Source organism: Aulonocara sp. 'chitande type north' Nkhata Bay, linkage group LG5 (assembly GCF_057382095.1).
Source record: "Aulonocara sp. 'chitande type north' Nkhata Bay isolate Kocher_YH1m ecotype deep benthic linkage group LG5, A_spYH_male_GT1.1, whole genome shotgun sequence".
Taxonomy (NCBI): domain Eukaryota; kingdom Metazoa; phylum Chordata; class Actinopteri; order Cichliformes; family Cichlidae; genus Aulonocara; species Aulonocara sp. 'chitande type north' Nkhata Bay.
Genome location: NC_141348.1, coordinates 40,340,093 through 40,354,926, shown reverse-complemented (window position 1 = coordinate 40,354,926; position 14,834 = coordinate 40,340,093). Strand labels below are relative to the sequence as shown.

General features: G+C 39.5%; 1 protein-coding gene across 1 annotated transcript; it reads right to left on the bottom strand.

Annotated features, from left to right (window-relative positions):
• Nucleotides 1–2,015: 2,015 nt before the first annotated feature.
• LOC147331303 (cytochrome c oxidase subunit FA4-like) lies at nt 2,016–11,000 on the bottom strand. The gene is made up of 4 exons (XM_086293537.1): nt 10,783–11,000; nt 7,544–7,629; nt 5,128–5,191; nt 2,016–2,207 (listed from the first exon to the last, which is right to left on the bottom strand). Exons 1-4 carry the CDS (start codon nt 10,822–10,824, stop codon nt 2,151–2,153), a joined length of 249 nt encoding a protein of 82 aa, XP_086149663.1. The 5' UTR covers nt 10,825–11,000; the 3' UTR covers nt 2,016–2,150.
• Nucleotides 11,001–14,834: the final 3,834 nt, after the last annotated feature.

The window sequence follows — 14,834 nt, the reverse complement described above, 5'->3', positions numbered from 1 at the left end:
CTACGAGAGCTTAAAAATGATGTTTGTGAAGGAACAGGGTGCAGGTGATGTTTTTGAAAAGTCATATTTGAAGTAAATAAGGAGGGAGTGAATGGCATCAGAATAGATTATAAAAGGAAGCTTTTACTCCTAATTAGTAAGTTGTTTCATAGTGAGCTGCTCTCGCCTCTGTGTGTTAGTTTTATATTACCGCAAAGAGGCAGTGCAATCACGGCGACCTGTGAAGCTGTTCAGGTTGGGTAATAACTGTCCCCCCTGTGTGTGTCTGTGTGTGTGACCTTGCGATTATGCCCCAGTGTGATACTTTGGCCCAGCTGATTACCTGTCAGCAGGTTTTGTGCATCTGACACAAACACACACACAATACCCAGCAACAGACAATACCCACAGGGCAGGTCACCACATTGTTGGAGAAAGCATATTACTGTTTAAAAGCTGCACACACACAGACACACTCACATAAATGGACCCATGCAGGGTCTGGAACATAGATTGTCTATTAAGCAGTGTATTAGAAGAACCCAGGGGTCTGTCATCGAGACAGGTTGTGTGCCATTAGAGCGGGATTTTATGTTGTCAGGTGGCCAGTGATACTGAGCGAGGGCGCGCGCACATGTAGACTCACACAGACACACAACATTCATCATTCAATGAACTCTCCAAGAGGGGAGAATTGTGCCAGCAGGAGACATATTTGTAGAAACGAATGCTTCTGAGTGTCCTTTTCCTGCTCCATACCTTGAAAAAAAATGTGGTTTTGGTCTTTAAAAGACACGCAGTGATCAAACAGTTTTGTGTCTTTGGACGGCATCTTTCTGGGACAGAAACTTGGTTTAAGAGCTCAGTAACCCACACAAACATTAGTCTCTCATGATTGATTCTATTTCTGTCCTCTTTATCTGCAAGTTCATTTCTCAGCATGTGTCCATGTGTGGCTTACTCATCCAATCAGCCGCAGATTTGTGAGGTGATGAGCCTAATATTATTTTTTGTCTGGAGGTTGTTGTTTTTTTGTTTTTTTGTTTTTATAGAATATGAAAAAGTTCAATAGAAAAGTCAGCTACAAATATTAGAAGCTTATAGTGTATGTAACAATTTTACAAACCGTTTAATTAACACCAACAGCGTGAGTGGAATTCTGTGTTAAATTTTTCCTATATGCGGATGCTGTTCTTAAAATCTTCTGCTTAATAACTAAATAACTAACCCCGGACCTCTCCTCCTGCTGGCCACTAGAAAGAATGCAGGTCCACTGTTTCTTGTTTTTTCCATCTACTTTTGGCTCCATTGTTTCTCATCTATGAAACCCTGGTGCATAATAAAGTGTAAATTGCTCATCTGTTTATTATTATTATTTTTATTATTATTATAAATAATTCTTGTTGCCATCATAAGGTCTTTGTTTGACAGAAGCTCCCTATTGTTATTTGCGTGTGTGTGTTTTAAGTAGTAGGAAGTTGCTGATCCTGTGTTTTTTGGTGTGTTATTCCATTTCATGATGTGAAATACATCTGCATAAACACAATAAGCATGATGCAAAGCACTTGGTAAAAAAGAAGATAACAGCTTGGCATTATGTTACTTTACTTTATATCACATCATTAAGTTAGTGTGTTAGAAAGGTTAGAAGGCATGAAACACACACTTGCTTAATTGTTTATGTCTCAAGCATGTTTATGTTGTAATGCAGAGTAGGGTGAGAAGTCATGAAGCTGCACATATCAACATTGCAAATGTGTGATATGTGCAGCTTTGAGAAAATAGGCTGGATCACTTCCAGCCTCAGAGATGAATTTCAGAGTAAGACCCTGACCTTTGACCTCCTAGTTAAAGTGCCCTTACAAGAAAGAAAAATGATAAAACTATCACAGATTGATTCGTGCTTATTATTTAAGCCGTTTAAGAATAAAAAACTTAATGTTTATATTTAGAGTCCACTGAAAGATTTTTTTTAATGCTGTGTATGTCAGTTGGATAAACCAACACTTTTTATGACAACACTAAAAATCCAGTCATCTGTCTCATGTGATCTTTATTTATTTTTGTTCACAGTGTATATTAGAGAGCATCAGAAAGAAGTTTCACATCAGTGAGATAACAGCAGGAGGTCCTGCTAAACTTGGTGCCCCTGGAGTTGCCTGGAGGACCTTTTAGAAGTCAGGTCCCTCTTTTTTCAGGTTCTTGTAGTCTGTGTTGATGGCCACAAACTGCGGAAGGAAGGAGGAATACATTTAAATCTGTTTTGCTTAAATTAAATTCATCAGTGTCGTCTTTAGGATAGCATTTTACAAAAACAGAGGGGAATATAAAAACCAAAAAAAGCCTAGAACTTCTCACCCTCTAGTATAAACAAACACTACCATGTACTGTGACCTCTGTCTATTTTTTTTTCTTATATTTTCATCCCACTGATGCTTTTAGGACAACAGTTTGCTGTAGGGGTTGGCAGATTATTGCCCTGGCCAAATCATTTTTCTTTAAGTTTTGAGGCCGAGTTCCACATAAAGTAAATCAACTTAAAGGCATGGTTCTTTGAGAGGTGGGTATATCACAGCCAATCTGTGCTCTTGAGAAACATGTCTCTCCATTCCACTGTCCAATCAGAGTGCTGTGTAACCAATGAGCACTGCAGGTTACGTCACAGATAATAGAATAGAATAGAATTCAACTTTATTGTCATTGCACATGCACAGGTACAGGGCAACGAAATGCAGTTTGCATCCATCCAGAAGTGCTTTAGTGATATAGATATATTACAATATATATTAGCAATAATATAGTTATGTAAGTATATTACAGAAATGGGTCTATTATGTTATAATATACACGGTATGAAGTATGTTGTGAATATTCTATAACTATAAGTATGTACAGGCTGTAGTGAGTACAAGCTATGTACAGGCTATGAACAGGATATAAATATGAAAAACTATACAGAATATGAAATAAATATTCTGTATTTATAAATAAATAACTTTACAGAAATCTGAGATATACAGCTATACAGAAATGGGAACTATGCAAGATAAGCTCTGTGAAGCAGTTCTGGTGAGTGATCAGAAGCGGATATGTTTGTTTTTATTTTATTTTTTTTAAATTAAGGGTGTGAAACTCCCTTGACTTTCGTTCATGGGCTACATGCACCCCAACGCTGTCATTGTTGCTTGGATTTTTCTTCTACTTTCGACTGCTTCCTTTAGGGTTTGCTACAGTGAAGCATCTGCCTCCATCTCACAACATCTTTAGCATCCTCCTCTGTCACACCAATCCTCTGCTCTTCATTACATCCATGGATCTTCAATCTTCTCTGTGGTCTTTCTTTTTCTCCTGACTCGAAGCTCCGTCTTCAGTATCCTTTGTCTAATATACCCACCATCACCGCTCCGCATGATCAAACCATCTCAGCCTTGCCTCTGTAATTTTTGTCTCCAAACCACTCACCCTGTCCTTCTGATGTGCTCACACCTAATCTTGTCAAACCTCCCATCTCCAGTTTGGTCTCCTGTCTCTTTGTTAGTTCCTCCATCTCCATCGCCAAACCTTGCCTTTCACTTCTGCTGTCCTTCTGTACCAAATCCCAGCCTTATGCTCTTCTTCACCCACTCCACCCCATCTGCACTCTCTTCTTCACCTCTCATCTGCTGTCCTTTGCTTTGGATGGTTGACCACAGGTATTTAAACTCATGCACCTTCACTACCTCTGCTCCTTGCATTTTCAGTGTTACACCTGTTTCCTTCTCATTCTCACACATATTCTATCTTGCATCTTCTGACTTTAATTCCTCTTGTTTCCAGCGCATACCTTCATGTCTCCAGACTCTCTTCCAGCTGCTCCCTACCCTCACTACAATCATGAGGTCATCTTTAAACATCATAGTTCATGGGAACTCTGACCTGACCTCATCTGTCAACCTGTCCATCACCACTGCAAACAAAAATTAGCTAAGAGCCAGTACCTGATGTAATCCCACCCCCTAATTCCTGATGTGAAGCCATCTGTCACTACCACATATCTCACCACCATCTTTCTTTGCTCATACACATCCTGCACTGCCTTTTTGTCTCTGCATGATCTGGCAAACGTGGCTAATGTAGTATAAGAAAACTATAAAATAGACTTTGCAGCGAGACCTTTTCCTCAGATAAAATAAACAGTTTTGGCAACATAATCCATTCTTAACAACTTCGTCCAGAATAAAAAAAGTTTGCAGTTTTTACTGTAAATACCAATAAAATTTTGTGTTGTTCACCGAACACCGAAATGTTCATTCACTGCAAATTGATTTAAATTCCAAATATCAGTTATCATTCTCTGGATTATTAACTGCTACTGGCGTTGGCCCTGATAAAACTAATCGGTCGACCCTTAGTTTGCATATGCCATGGATAATAAATACTGTGCGAGTGCATGTGTGTGTCCTGCACGCTTCTCAGACCTCCAGCCGTTTAATCACTGGCAGTGATTATTTTCTCCACATGTATTTTTCTTGATTGGTCTGCCACTAAAACCCTCACCTCCCCCCTCATCCCTTCTCACTTCACCCTCCTCATTATGATCATTGTTTGGACTTCAGTAGAATTTCGATGCGAGACCTTTGCCTTCCTATCGAGAATTAAACATGCCATGTCCTGACCTTTTGTCTGCAGGGACTTTCATTCCACTAGCGTGCAACGCAGCCTTCAAGCCCCAAGAAAACACTCTTTTTCTCTGAAAAATATCATCCAAATGTTCTTTAGTGGGTCCTGTCAAGTGGCTGTTTTTCTGCTTTATTTTGGGTCAGTTTTGTTTATATTTTCTTTAGTTTGTTTGGAGCTCTGGCCTTGTTCAGAGGTAAGGCAAATTATTACCAACCACTAAAAGCTCCTGGTTCCATCTGCTTTAATTTGTTTTTGAGAGACACTTTGTTTTCCTTTGTTTGAGCAGATGTGAAGAAAGCCAGGAAGCAGCGTCATGTATTTGACATTTTGCCAGAACTGATTTGTCAGAATCTATTTTGGTCATTTTTAAGCTGATGATAAATGTGAGATTTTCAGTGAATGAGTGAAACAATGCCATTCTTGTCTAGATTACTATTCTGGCATGATTGGTGCAAATGTGGTCTTGGTGTGTGATGGGATTATAGTCACCTTGTATTGGTAGGTTGGGTCGAGCTTGCTCCAGGGCTCCGGGTTGTTGTTCTTATCCCAGAGGCTGCAAATGTGCAGAGATTCATGGCATGCAGGATAAAGAGGAGCAGGACAAAGGAGAAAAAAGACAGAACATAAGCATAAAGCAAGGCAGGTAAAGAGAAAAAGACTTAAACAAGGGTAACAGACCACGATGCAACAAATAACAAGGGAAAGAAAGACAGAGCAACAGAAGGACGGAGACAAAAGAAGATAAATATGTGGATGTCGAATGGAGACAGAAGTTGGGGGGAGAAGAGAGAGTGATTATGAGATAAGGTGAACTCATCCCAGTGACTTGGCAGTTCTCCTCTGTTCATTAACCAAAGTCTGGATTTCACAGCACTCCTCTGTGACTGTCCATCCCTCCTCCTCCTCCCCTCCGGCAACACGTCACACCGCCAAAGCACAAACAAAGAGACAGAGAGACCGATGGCAGAGAAAGCATATCTCCCCTCCTCGCTTTCCATTACCACCAACAGTAGTGTCTGCAGCTGGTGATGAGGTCAGGCTTTATGGCTGACCCTCAGAACAAGTGGGTTTGTGTAGCTCAAAGTAGGACACGAGCAGTGAACATTTACTGTATGTGAGCGGTCACCGAGTTCAGTGCGGTTAGTGCAGTTCTAAAACATGACAGTTTAATGCTGCTACCTGATTAAATTGTCTTATTCTTAGTGTTTACGCCTTGTTTTGATACTCGTATTGAAATCAGTGCATACTTACAGTTCTGTGTTTTCAGCACCACTCGGCAAAATATCCTTTTGGTTTTTAAAGTTGGAAATAAACACAAGCCATCCAGCAAATAGGCATTAACCATACAAAGTCGCTGCTTAAGAACTTGCTTTTTAGCAAATGCTCCTTTGTATTCAGCTGAGAGAGTTTGTAGTCTTGATTAAGGTAATTTCAGACAATTTTGTTCAATCACTTCAAGTTCTAAGATACTTTAAACTTGCATGGATAGCATGTTTAAACATGTGTGGCTGGATTTTAATGATGCTGAAGTGAGAACTTCTGTTTTGTTTAATAGGCCATGTTGTGTCATGAACTTTAATTGTCTAAGACTCATGTTAGAAGGAACTGGGCAGTTAGAGTTGAATTTGGGTCTTTTGTGGCTGTGACTAAGTGAAAGAATAAGAACTCTGGTCTTTGAACTTTGTTAATTTAGAGGCTGCATGAGGAGGGGCTCTTTAGGTCTGTTGGCCTACAGGTTTCATAGTTGTTAAAACCAAAGTAATTCCAAGTTTGACCAGCTCTCCAATGGTTGCAAGCTGATGGTGACTAGTTGGAAAAGTCAAAACTCCAACAACACTGGTCGTATGTAGAACAACTGTTTTACTTGACCAACAGATGGCTTGTGTCCTTCATCAGGATTGAAGATGACTCTGATCCTGGTATTTTAATCCACTATTCCTTCCAGCTGTGGAGTGTTTCCTCTGTGACACAAATTATTTGTTTTATTCGTCTACCCTTCAGACACTGATTTTTGTAATGATCATGTGGGATTTATCAGATTTTGGACTGTGAAAATTAAAAGCATGAAGACATTGTCAATCGTAGTTTGGCTTCAACAAGTAGCTGAGACGGGAGTAAATTTCAGCTACTGAATTGATTGTCATGAAATTTGGAGAAGCATGGGCAAAGATGGTACCTGGTTTTTTTCTTCTACTGTACCATTCTGCTGAGTGACTGTCTTCTGCTCGTCAAATACATTTCATTGCGATGTTGACCCTGTGCTAACTTGCATATGACAAGTAAAACTGAAAACTGAAAAAATGTTGTTTCTGATCTTTTATCACTTTATTTCAAATTGTGATATGGAACATTGGCTTTGGTAGAAGATGGACTCTGACTGTCTGACTATGTCGCAGTAATTTGGACCTAATTTTCAGATCCTTGGTGGTTAAGAACTTCTTTGTTGTTATCGCCACAATTTTTACCAATTTTTGAATACTTAGCTGACTGAATTATTCTCGAACTTTTTAGGGGTCTTACCAAATCCATAATGACTTTAAGAGAGTTCAGCAGCAGAAAGTAGTAGCGAATTAACATTTAAAGAGAAGCAGGGGTTACATTTGGTTCTTTTTACTTTAGAAATTAACACATCTATACAAGTGACATTGGGGTTCAGAGGTGATAGCGTTTTATGTATTCCATCCACTTGCTGACTCCAAATCTTTCTGATTTTATGTTTTAAAATAGAGTATGTCATGTCAGCAGAGACCCAGATCAAAACTGGGACCAGCTATTGAAACCAAACCGTCCAGGCAGTTTGATATCAAGCTTTAATCAGCCAACGTTTCAAAACCTGTAAACTCACACTAGCAATAGCAAAGTGGAAGAATCCTACGGTGTGCAGACAAACAATATGAAAACTTACGTGACATGCGGCCCTCTTGCCAGACGGATCAGGTAGAGAGAGGCCCCTGTGATGCCCAGAGTCATGAAGAAAAATTGAGGGATTAACTGAGGAAAGGACAGTAGAGGAGAGGAGGGTTGCATTAGTCCCAGAGCACAGAGACAGAAGGTGGTAAACAAACACATTCCATCAAGTGGTTGGCTGTGATATGTACCATGAACATACGCCCGTGTGAAATACACACACATATACTGGTAGTTGTTATTCCTGTTTTCCCTCTCCCTGCCCTCCTCCATATGCATGAGACCCAGGCCATGTGTGAGGCAGCTCACTGTCAGCCTGGGTTGAACGGGCAAGGACGCAGTGGAAGAGAGAGCTGCCGCGTCTCTGTGTGCCAGCCTCTCCTCCTATAACGCTATACCTGTCACAGTGAGTGACAGAAACACAAACACACACTGAGGCGGAGGCACACCTAACGCATACACTCACACAAATGTGCACAAAAATGAGCTTACACACCCAGTGGGTGCTCTCAGACGCACAGTCATGAATGTGTTTATGCAGACACATTTATCTGATATCCTGAGAGGTGATGATGATGGGATTTAAACATTTTAAAAAGTACATTAAGGGGAAGGGGGAGGAAATGTGATGTCATCCTAAACACCCAAAGCTTAGGTGTGACAATCCCTTCACCATGGCGCATCTATTTATCAGCACTACATAGGCATAACTTTCCTAATATTACTGTGTGATACTGTGTATACAAGATGGAGAGGGAGAGTCACACCACTGGCGAACAGCTGTTCGCAGCCCACACAGATCTAGTCAAGCTGTAGAGAGATGACAGTTTGATCAGGTTGAACTGAAGGATGTCTCTGCTCAGCTGTATCTCGACATCTGTCTTCTGTCTGATTGCGTTGCCACTTGCCTTGTTGTTGATTAGGAGAAAGTCTGGTGATGATAAAACTTTGATATTTTCTACTTTAAAGCATAGACTATATGATAGATAGACTTGGGAAGTTATTGCAGAAGTTCCTTTAAAAGGGCTTTAGTTAGCAGGATTTGACAGTTCTGGTTTCAAAATGAAGTGCCGTTGTATAAAAGTCTGAGAAAACGAATCCAGTGCTGACTCGATTTGTGATCTCAGTAAAGACTTTCATGGTTTCAGGTACTAGTTTTAAGTTTTAAATCCAAATATCAGTAGAATTGATACCAAAGCCGGCAGCCGGTATCATATTGATACTTTCTTTCTATCCTGCAAGTCCAGTATGTATCTCACAGAACTGTAAGAAATAAATCTTTTTGAAATGGAAAAACTATACCTATGCACTATGAAAAATGTCACAAAAAATATATTTTGTGTTGACTGTCACGCCTATTTTGTTTACAGCCTATAGAACATTTAAAGAACAGAAGACAGCCACATTAAAATTACAGGTCTCCCAAAAAAAAGTTTGAAAAGCTGAAAGATGTGTTTTGTTGTATCAACTAATTATTGCGGAAAGCAAAATTCACAGTGATTTAGTGGTCATTAAAGTGTGTTCAGCATTTGCAAATTGATGATGATTCCTCTCATAAATCATGACACACTGCTCTCCCCTACATAAGCTGCCTTTATAGTTTAACAGTATTGGTGTCATTCAAAATCAGGAGTGACATCACCGTGGCTACGCTCTCGTTTTCATTCAGAGCATTTTATAGACTTTTGGTCCTCATGTCCATGTGTCAAAATGAAGTTTGAATAGTTTTGCAGCCAGCAGTTAGTTAATACAAATGGTAATCTGCAGATTATTTTCCTGCTTGTGTTATTAATATTTTGTCTTAATTCATGTTAAATATCACCCAGAATCCAAGGTGCCAATTAACCAAATATCATGATAATTAAGAAATTATGCACTAACATGAAACTAGTCGTCTGCATGCGTTATCAATTAAGATTAAATGATTTCTCACCTTTCTTTATTATCCTTGTCAACACGTTGTCAAATGTGTTTCATCTTAATTATCTCCATATTTCTTGTTTGATCATCAATAGCCTGAAACCTAAAGATGCTGATTTGCATTTGTAAGCTAACGAGCTGAAACCAGTGAGTATTTCCAGTTTTGTTTTTTTTAATCACAACTGAGCGTCAGTAGGATTGTAGTCAGTTTTCATCAACTAAAACAGACTTTTTCCTTGTGTATCTAGCACATGTTGTCTTACTCGTGTACTGCACAGTGTGCCCACGCTGCATGTTTTTTGTTTGCTTTTTCTCCAAGTAAGATCTCGATGAACTTGGCATAACCTTGAAAAAAGGTTCACGCTGTGCGCTGCACACACACTGTATCTTACTGCAGATGCCTCGCTTAGATCATCACTGAAGCGGCAGCACATATAAACACAAACAAAGCAGGTCAGCTTTGATCGCTGACACTCAAACAAACACCAAGAAAATAATGAAGACTGTCGTGTGCCGGGAGCTGTCCAATCCCCGGGTGCTGATCTCTTCATGTCGAGCCACGCAGCAGAGGGTTTCACCTTTCACCATCAGCCTGACCGATATAGGAAATGTTTTATGCTCGCTGGGGTTCGATACTGACGCTGCCCTTATTACTTTTCTGGTGCACTGCCAAGCCAACAACGTCAATCCTCAAATTTGGGTCAGCCCAGCACAGCTTTGAAGCAGAAAAAAAGACAGCTTCTGTGTCTTTCTTCTGCTTTCATTTTATTATGTTGGTAAAGCAAATTAAGATGCCAGCGTAATTATACACTGCCACAGTACTTGTTTCAAACAAGTTGATCAGGAAAGGAGTTATAATTGTTGTAACAAAAGAATCCAGACTTTAAGGTCCACTTATTAGTTTTCTGAAGCTTTCTGTAATCTCTGAGCTGTCATTGTGAAATTGAAAGGGACTCAGTTACTAATTAATAACATTAGTATGTCTTGTAGACAGTATTTTACTGCATTTTTAAGACATAAGTTGTAGTTGCAAATTGGTATTCTAGTGCCACGCTTTAAGCTGCACAGTAACATATTGCTCTCAGCGGCGTCGAGGCAGTGTTGCACATTATTCATGCCATTTACACGGTTGGCTTCAAATGTATCTTCTTCTATCATTCTTCACTGTCATGTTTTCAGTTTTGTGTCTCTTTTTCAGTGACTTGCAGTTTAGAAGTGCAACTGTTAGCAAACACCAGTCTAAAATTACAGTCAGCTGTTTAGGCCTTGTTTATAAATCTCTGACTATATAAAAGATAAATGAATGACGGAACCTACCCCTGGATGTTTCTTCGCATGTTGAAACATGGTTTTAATCATCTTTATAAGTCTTCCACAAACAAATCCACCAAAAAAAAAGACAGTTAAAGGCTGATGAAGATATCCATATAAGAGACTCTCTATCTCTGCAGATTATTACAAAGAGGTGCTTGCTAGCTTAAGTACAGTATGTTGGCCAGTGTGGCGAAACCTGTTGCCAGTCTATCCCGTCTCTCCACCCCCCCACCCGCCCTCGTGTTGGATAAATGAGAGGGTCAGAGGCGAGTGGGAGGAGGGGAGCAGAGCGGGAGAGACAGTCCTAATCCACATAATGACATCTGTTGAGGACACTGTATGTTTCCACTGAGGCTCACTGAGTACTCTGTGTCCTAAAGTGTTTTGTTGTACAACAACAAAACTGCAGATTCTGAACACTGCAGATAGAGACATTTACCCAGACATTTCCTCCTGAAGGTGCAGCAGTAGTGTTGCTATAATAGATTCATGTTTAGACAGCACACCAACAATACAGCCATTGTGCTGGCTAGTTTCACAATGTATTGTCATTTCTGAAACGATGAGCCACTATTTTTATGGGTAGCCGTTACTCTTAAACTGTAAAATCATCCCTCGGTGGCCATAAAATTGTGCTGCTTTTGCAGAGCACCTTGTTCTGTGCGAAGAGGAGAGAAACGGCAGAATCCAACACGTCCCTCGGGTCGAGACCTTTGTCCCGGACATGATAATGGCAATTGATTAGTCGGCGATGCAGCACTTGCAGACCTTACAGGTTTCTTAACAGCATTTTCCGACCTAATTTAATTAACATCAAAATGCTGTGCACTGCAAAATGTACAGGTCATTGCAATTACCTACTTAAGGTGCTATTTATCATGCGATACAGCAAAGTGGTTGCATTTTAAGCCACATTAGTGTCATTATTGTAATGCCAGACTAATATGTTGGTCAGTGGATCTACCACTATGCTACATAAAGAAGCATCTCAGCACTGTTTTATATCAGTTCTAACTTAGACCACCCTCATGAGGTTGGTTTGAGATGTCCGGATAATTAATTTTTTGATTTCGGTGAAATTTGATAGAAACATTCATAATTGCCAGATGATTTATTTTGAAATAGTATTTCTGGTCAACACAGAATTGAAAGGACAAGCATGAGTTTTTGTTCAGATGTTAACAGTAGGCCTGGATACACATTAGTTCATTCAGGCCTAAAAGGTAGCTTTCCCAAACACAGGTTAATTGCTGATTACTAAAACCTGGACTACGGAGTCTTGGACTTAAAACCACCTGTGCTAATCTGAATGAGCTGGACTGAGGTTGGACAGAGTTACACTCTAAAAGCTTAAAACCGTTTGGAACAGTAAAGGCAATGAAAACGATGGCACCGGATAAGCTCTGCTCTGAAAAAACTGTAGAAATCTATAGAATCTATGGGAAGAATTCATTGATTTCAGGTAACATTTGTTGGCTTCATCTTGTTACTTTTTTGTGAAATCGCTGAGATGGCATGATAGTAGAGGTCCTGCACATATGTTGAGGAAGAATATAACAATGAATTAAAAAAAACTGCTGCTGATTCATGAACAGTCTAAAACTGATGAAGGACCTACAAATAAGGAAAGAGAATCAGCAGCCTTGAAGAACATAACAGATGATGACGATGATGATCAGATCAGGCATCATACGCACTTACACTAAGTATATGAAAACTTTCAACTTTGAAAATAGAAAAAGAAAATGCAAACTTTCAGTTGCTCCTGTGTCATCTGATATGAAATATGTTCTACTTTTAACTAATTCTACAAAATCATCTCTGTATGCAACTCATTAATACATCTGGATTATCAGACTGCTGCCGCGGGAGCTTGGCATCCACACTGCTGACGGTAAAACAGCTGTTGTGATAATGACAATGCAGCATCTTTAACGAATAAGAACTCATTTAATCAAATTGCATAAAAATGTCAGGAAGAATTTGTCTGGCTGGTGATGCTCACTGATCGTCATTAATATAGTGCAAGTAACTCATTGATCTTCTTTGACAAATGACGTTAATCTAAAATTAAACTTAACTCCTGGAGGTTTAATTTAGTCCTGGAGTAGCTCCAATTTGTCTTCAGGAAATCTGTTTAAATAATCCAGGACTAGGTTAAGTCTAGGTAACGGATGTCAAACATAAGGCCTGGGGGCCGGAATCGGCCTGCATTGTAGAGAAACTGAGACTTTCTGTTTAAATTCTTTTTTTCTTCTTTTTCTGATATTAAAATATCTCAGGAATTAAATGTTTAGTTAAATGTCTTTATACTGACAGAAAGGGCAGCTTTACTGGTCCAGCCTTCTTATGATACTACTTCAAGCCACAACTAAGAAAGCTGGTTTAAGTGGCTTCTGATTTAACACCAGTCTGGGAAACCACCCCATTATTTATTTATTTTTCTTACTCAAGTCCAAGTACTCAAATTGAGCTCGATGGGCCCTTTGTCTCAGAATTAGCTGAATGCTTGCAGCATTGAAGGTTTTCTGAGCATTGGAAAACTCTTTTAATTAACCTATAGGATAAATATTATAGCTGCCGTACTTCACCAGCCACAGGGTTGTTCACCTGTCTTTTCACCCATTCATCTATGTGAATGTGATTTATCTTGAGGGGAATTTCTTCAAATGTAGATTTGTGGTGGACATGGGTCAGGGTAACTGAGACCTCAAAGCCATCCTGATTTTCTTTCTTATTTATATTATGTTTGAGACAAACATCCACTTGGACTCAAGGCTGGCCTGATGATAATTTGGTGGTTAAAGGTCAAGAACACTGTAACACACTATTCAAAAACATTTTTCTGTTCATTATTCATTAACTCAAGAACAGAATGAGAGTTGGAACCTGGTTGGAGGAAGAATACAGATGTTGTTATTATAGTTTTAATTCGTCCTGAAATTCTGTATCAGTGCATCTAAAAGAAACAAGGATAACAGATCCTTCCATCCACGTGTCACGGCTCGGCTTGGACGCTGCATAATTTGCCCCCATTTCCTGAACTTTTAACATGTTTACTGCATCAAAGTTGTGAAATATCTGGGATTGATTTATGCTCTTGTGCTTTCGTCCTGGAGTCTTGTGAGTCACCCTAAGTTGTTTTACCTGATGCTTGTCAGTGGAAAAGAATGCTATTTCTGTATACCACATGACAAAGGTAATGGGTGCAATTTTTCACCCAGCAAGGATAGAGAGATTGATGAAGGTTGATGGGGAAGGAAAGGTGTTGAACAAAAAGATGTTGGGGGGGAAAATGAGATGCATTAAGACGAAAGAGGTGAGAGAAAAAGTCAATACATACTCCCCCTCCCTTATCAGTCTCTTCCATTGTTCCCCCTAACAGATTGCAAGCCGAGTGTTTATAATAAGAGGCAGACTGCAATATCCAAATGTTTCTCACTGGTGATATGTAGCTAAGAGAAAGGGTGGCTTTTAATGAGATTTTCTTTGTAAGAATGGATACAGTGGGATGGGTCTGACTCCAGTTTTGACCCTGCACAATGCTGGATGTGAATCTTGTGTCTGTATTTCTAGAAAAATGGCAAAAAGAAAAATTTATTTATGTAGAGAAATATACTGGCACATATCCATAAAGTTCTTCATAACATCTGCTGTCTATTTGTTGCAAAAATAAAAGGTTAAAGTCCCAGTCATAGAGGACTAGAGGTATGGGTAATCATGTGGCAACCAATCATCATGAGGGAAAAATATGTATTTCTTGACCAGTTGGCAAATGGTTGCTGAAAGACGATGGAAGCTCCTGTGTATTTTCCATGGAAGAGTCCAACTTTTCTGCAGCAACTGAGCTGTAGGGACTGTGAAAAGTGCAACACAAACTGGAAATGGAGAATTTTACCTTCAAAGCGAAAGTTGGAACTTTTTCTTTGAAAGCAAACGTTTTTTTGTTTGTTTGTTTTTTAAATGAGAAATCTCCAAGCGACCATAGCAAGGCGAACACAGTACGCTCTTTGCAACCTGGCAATGGACTGTGATCTCCAAGAATCGCATCCCTA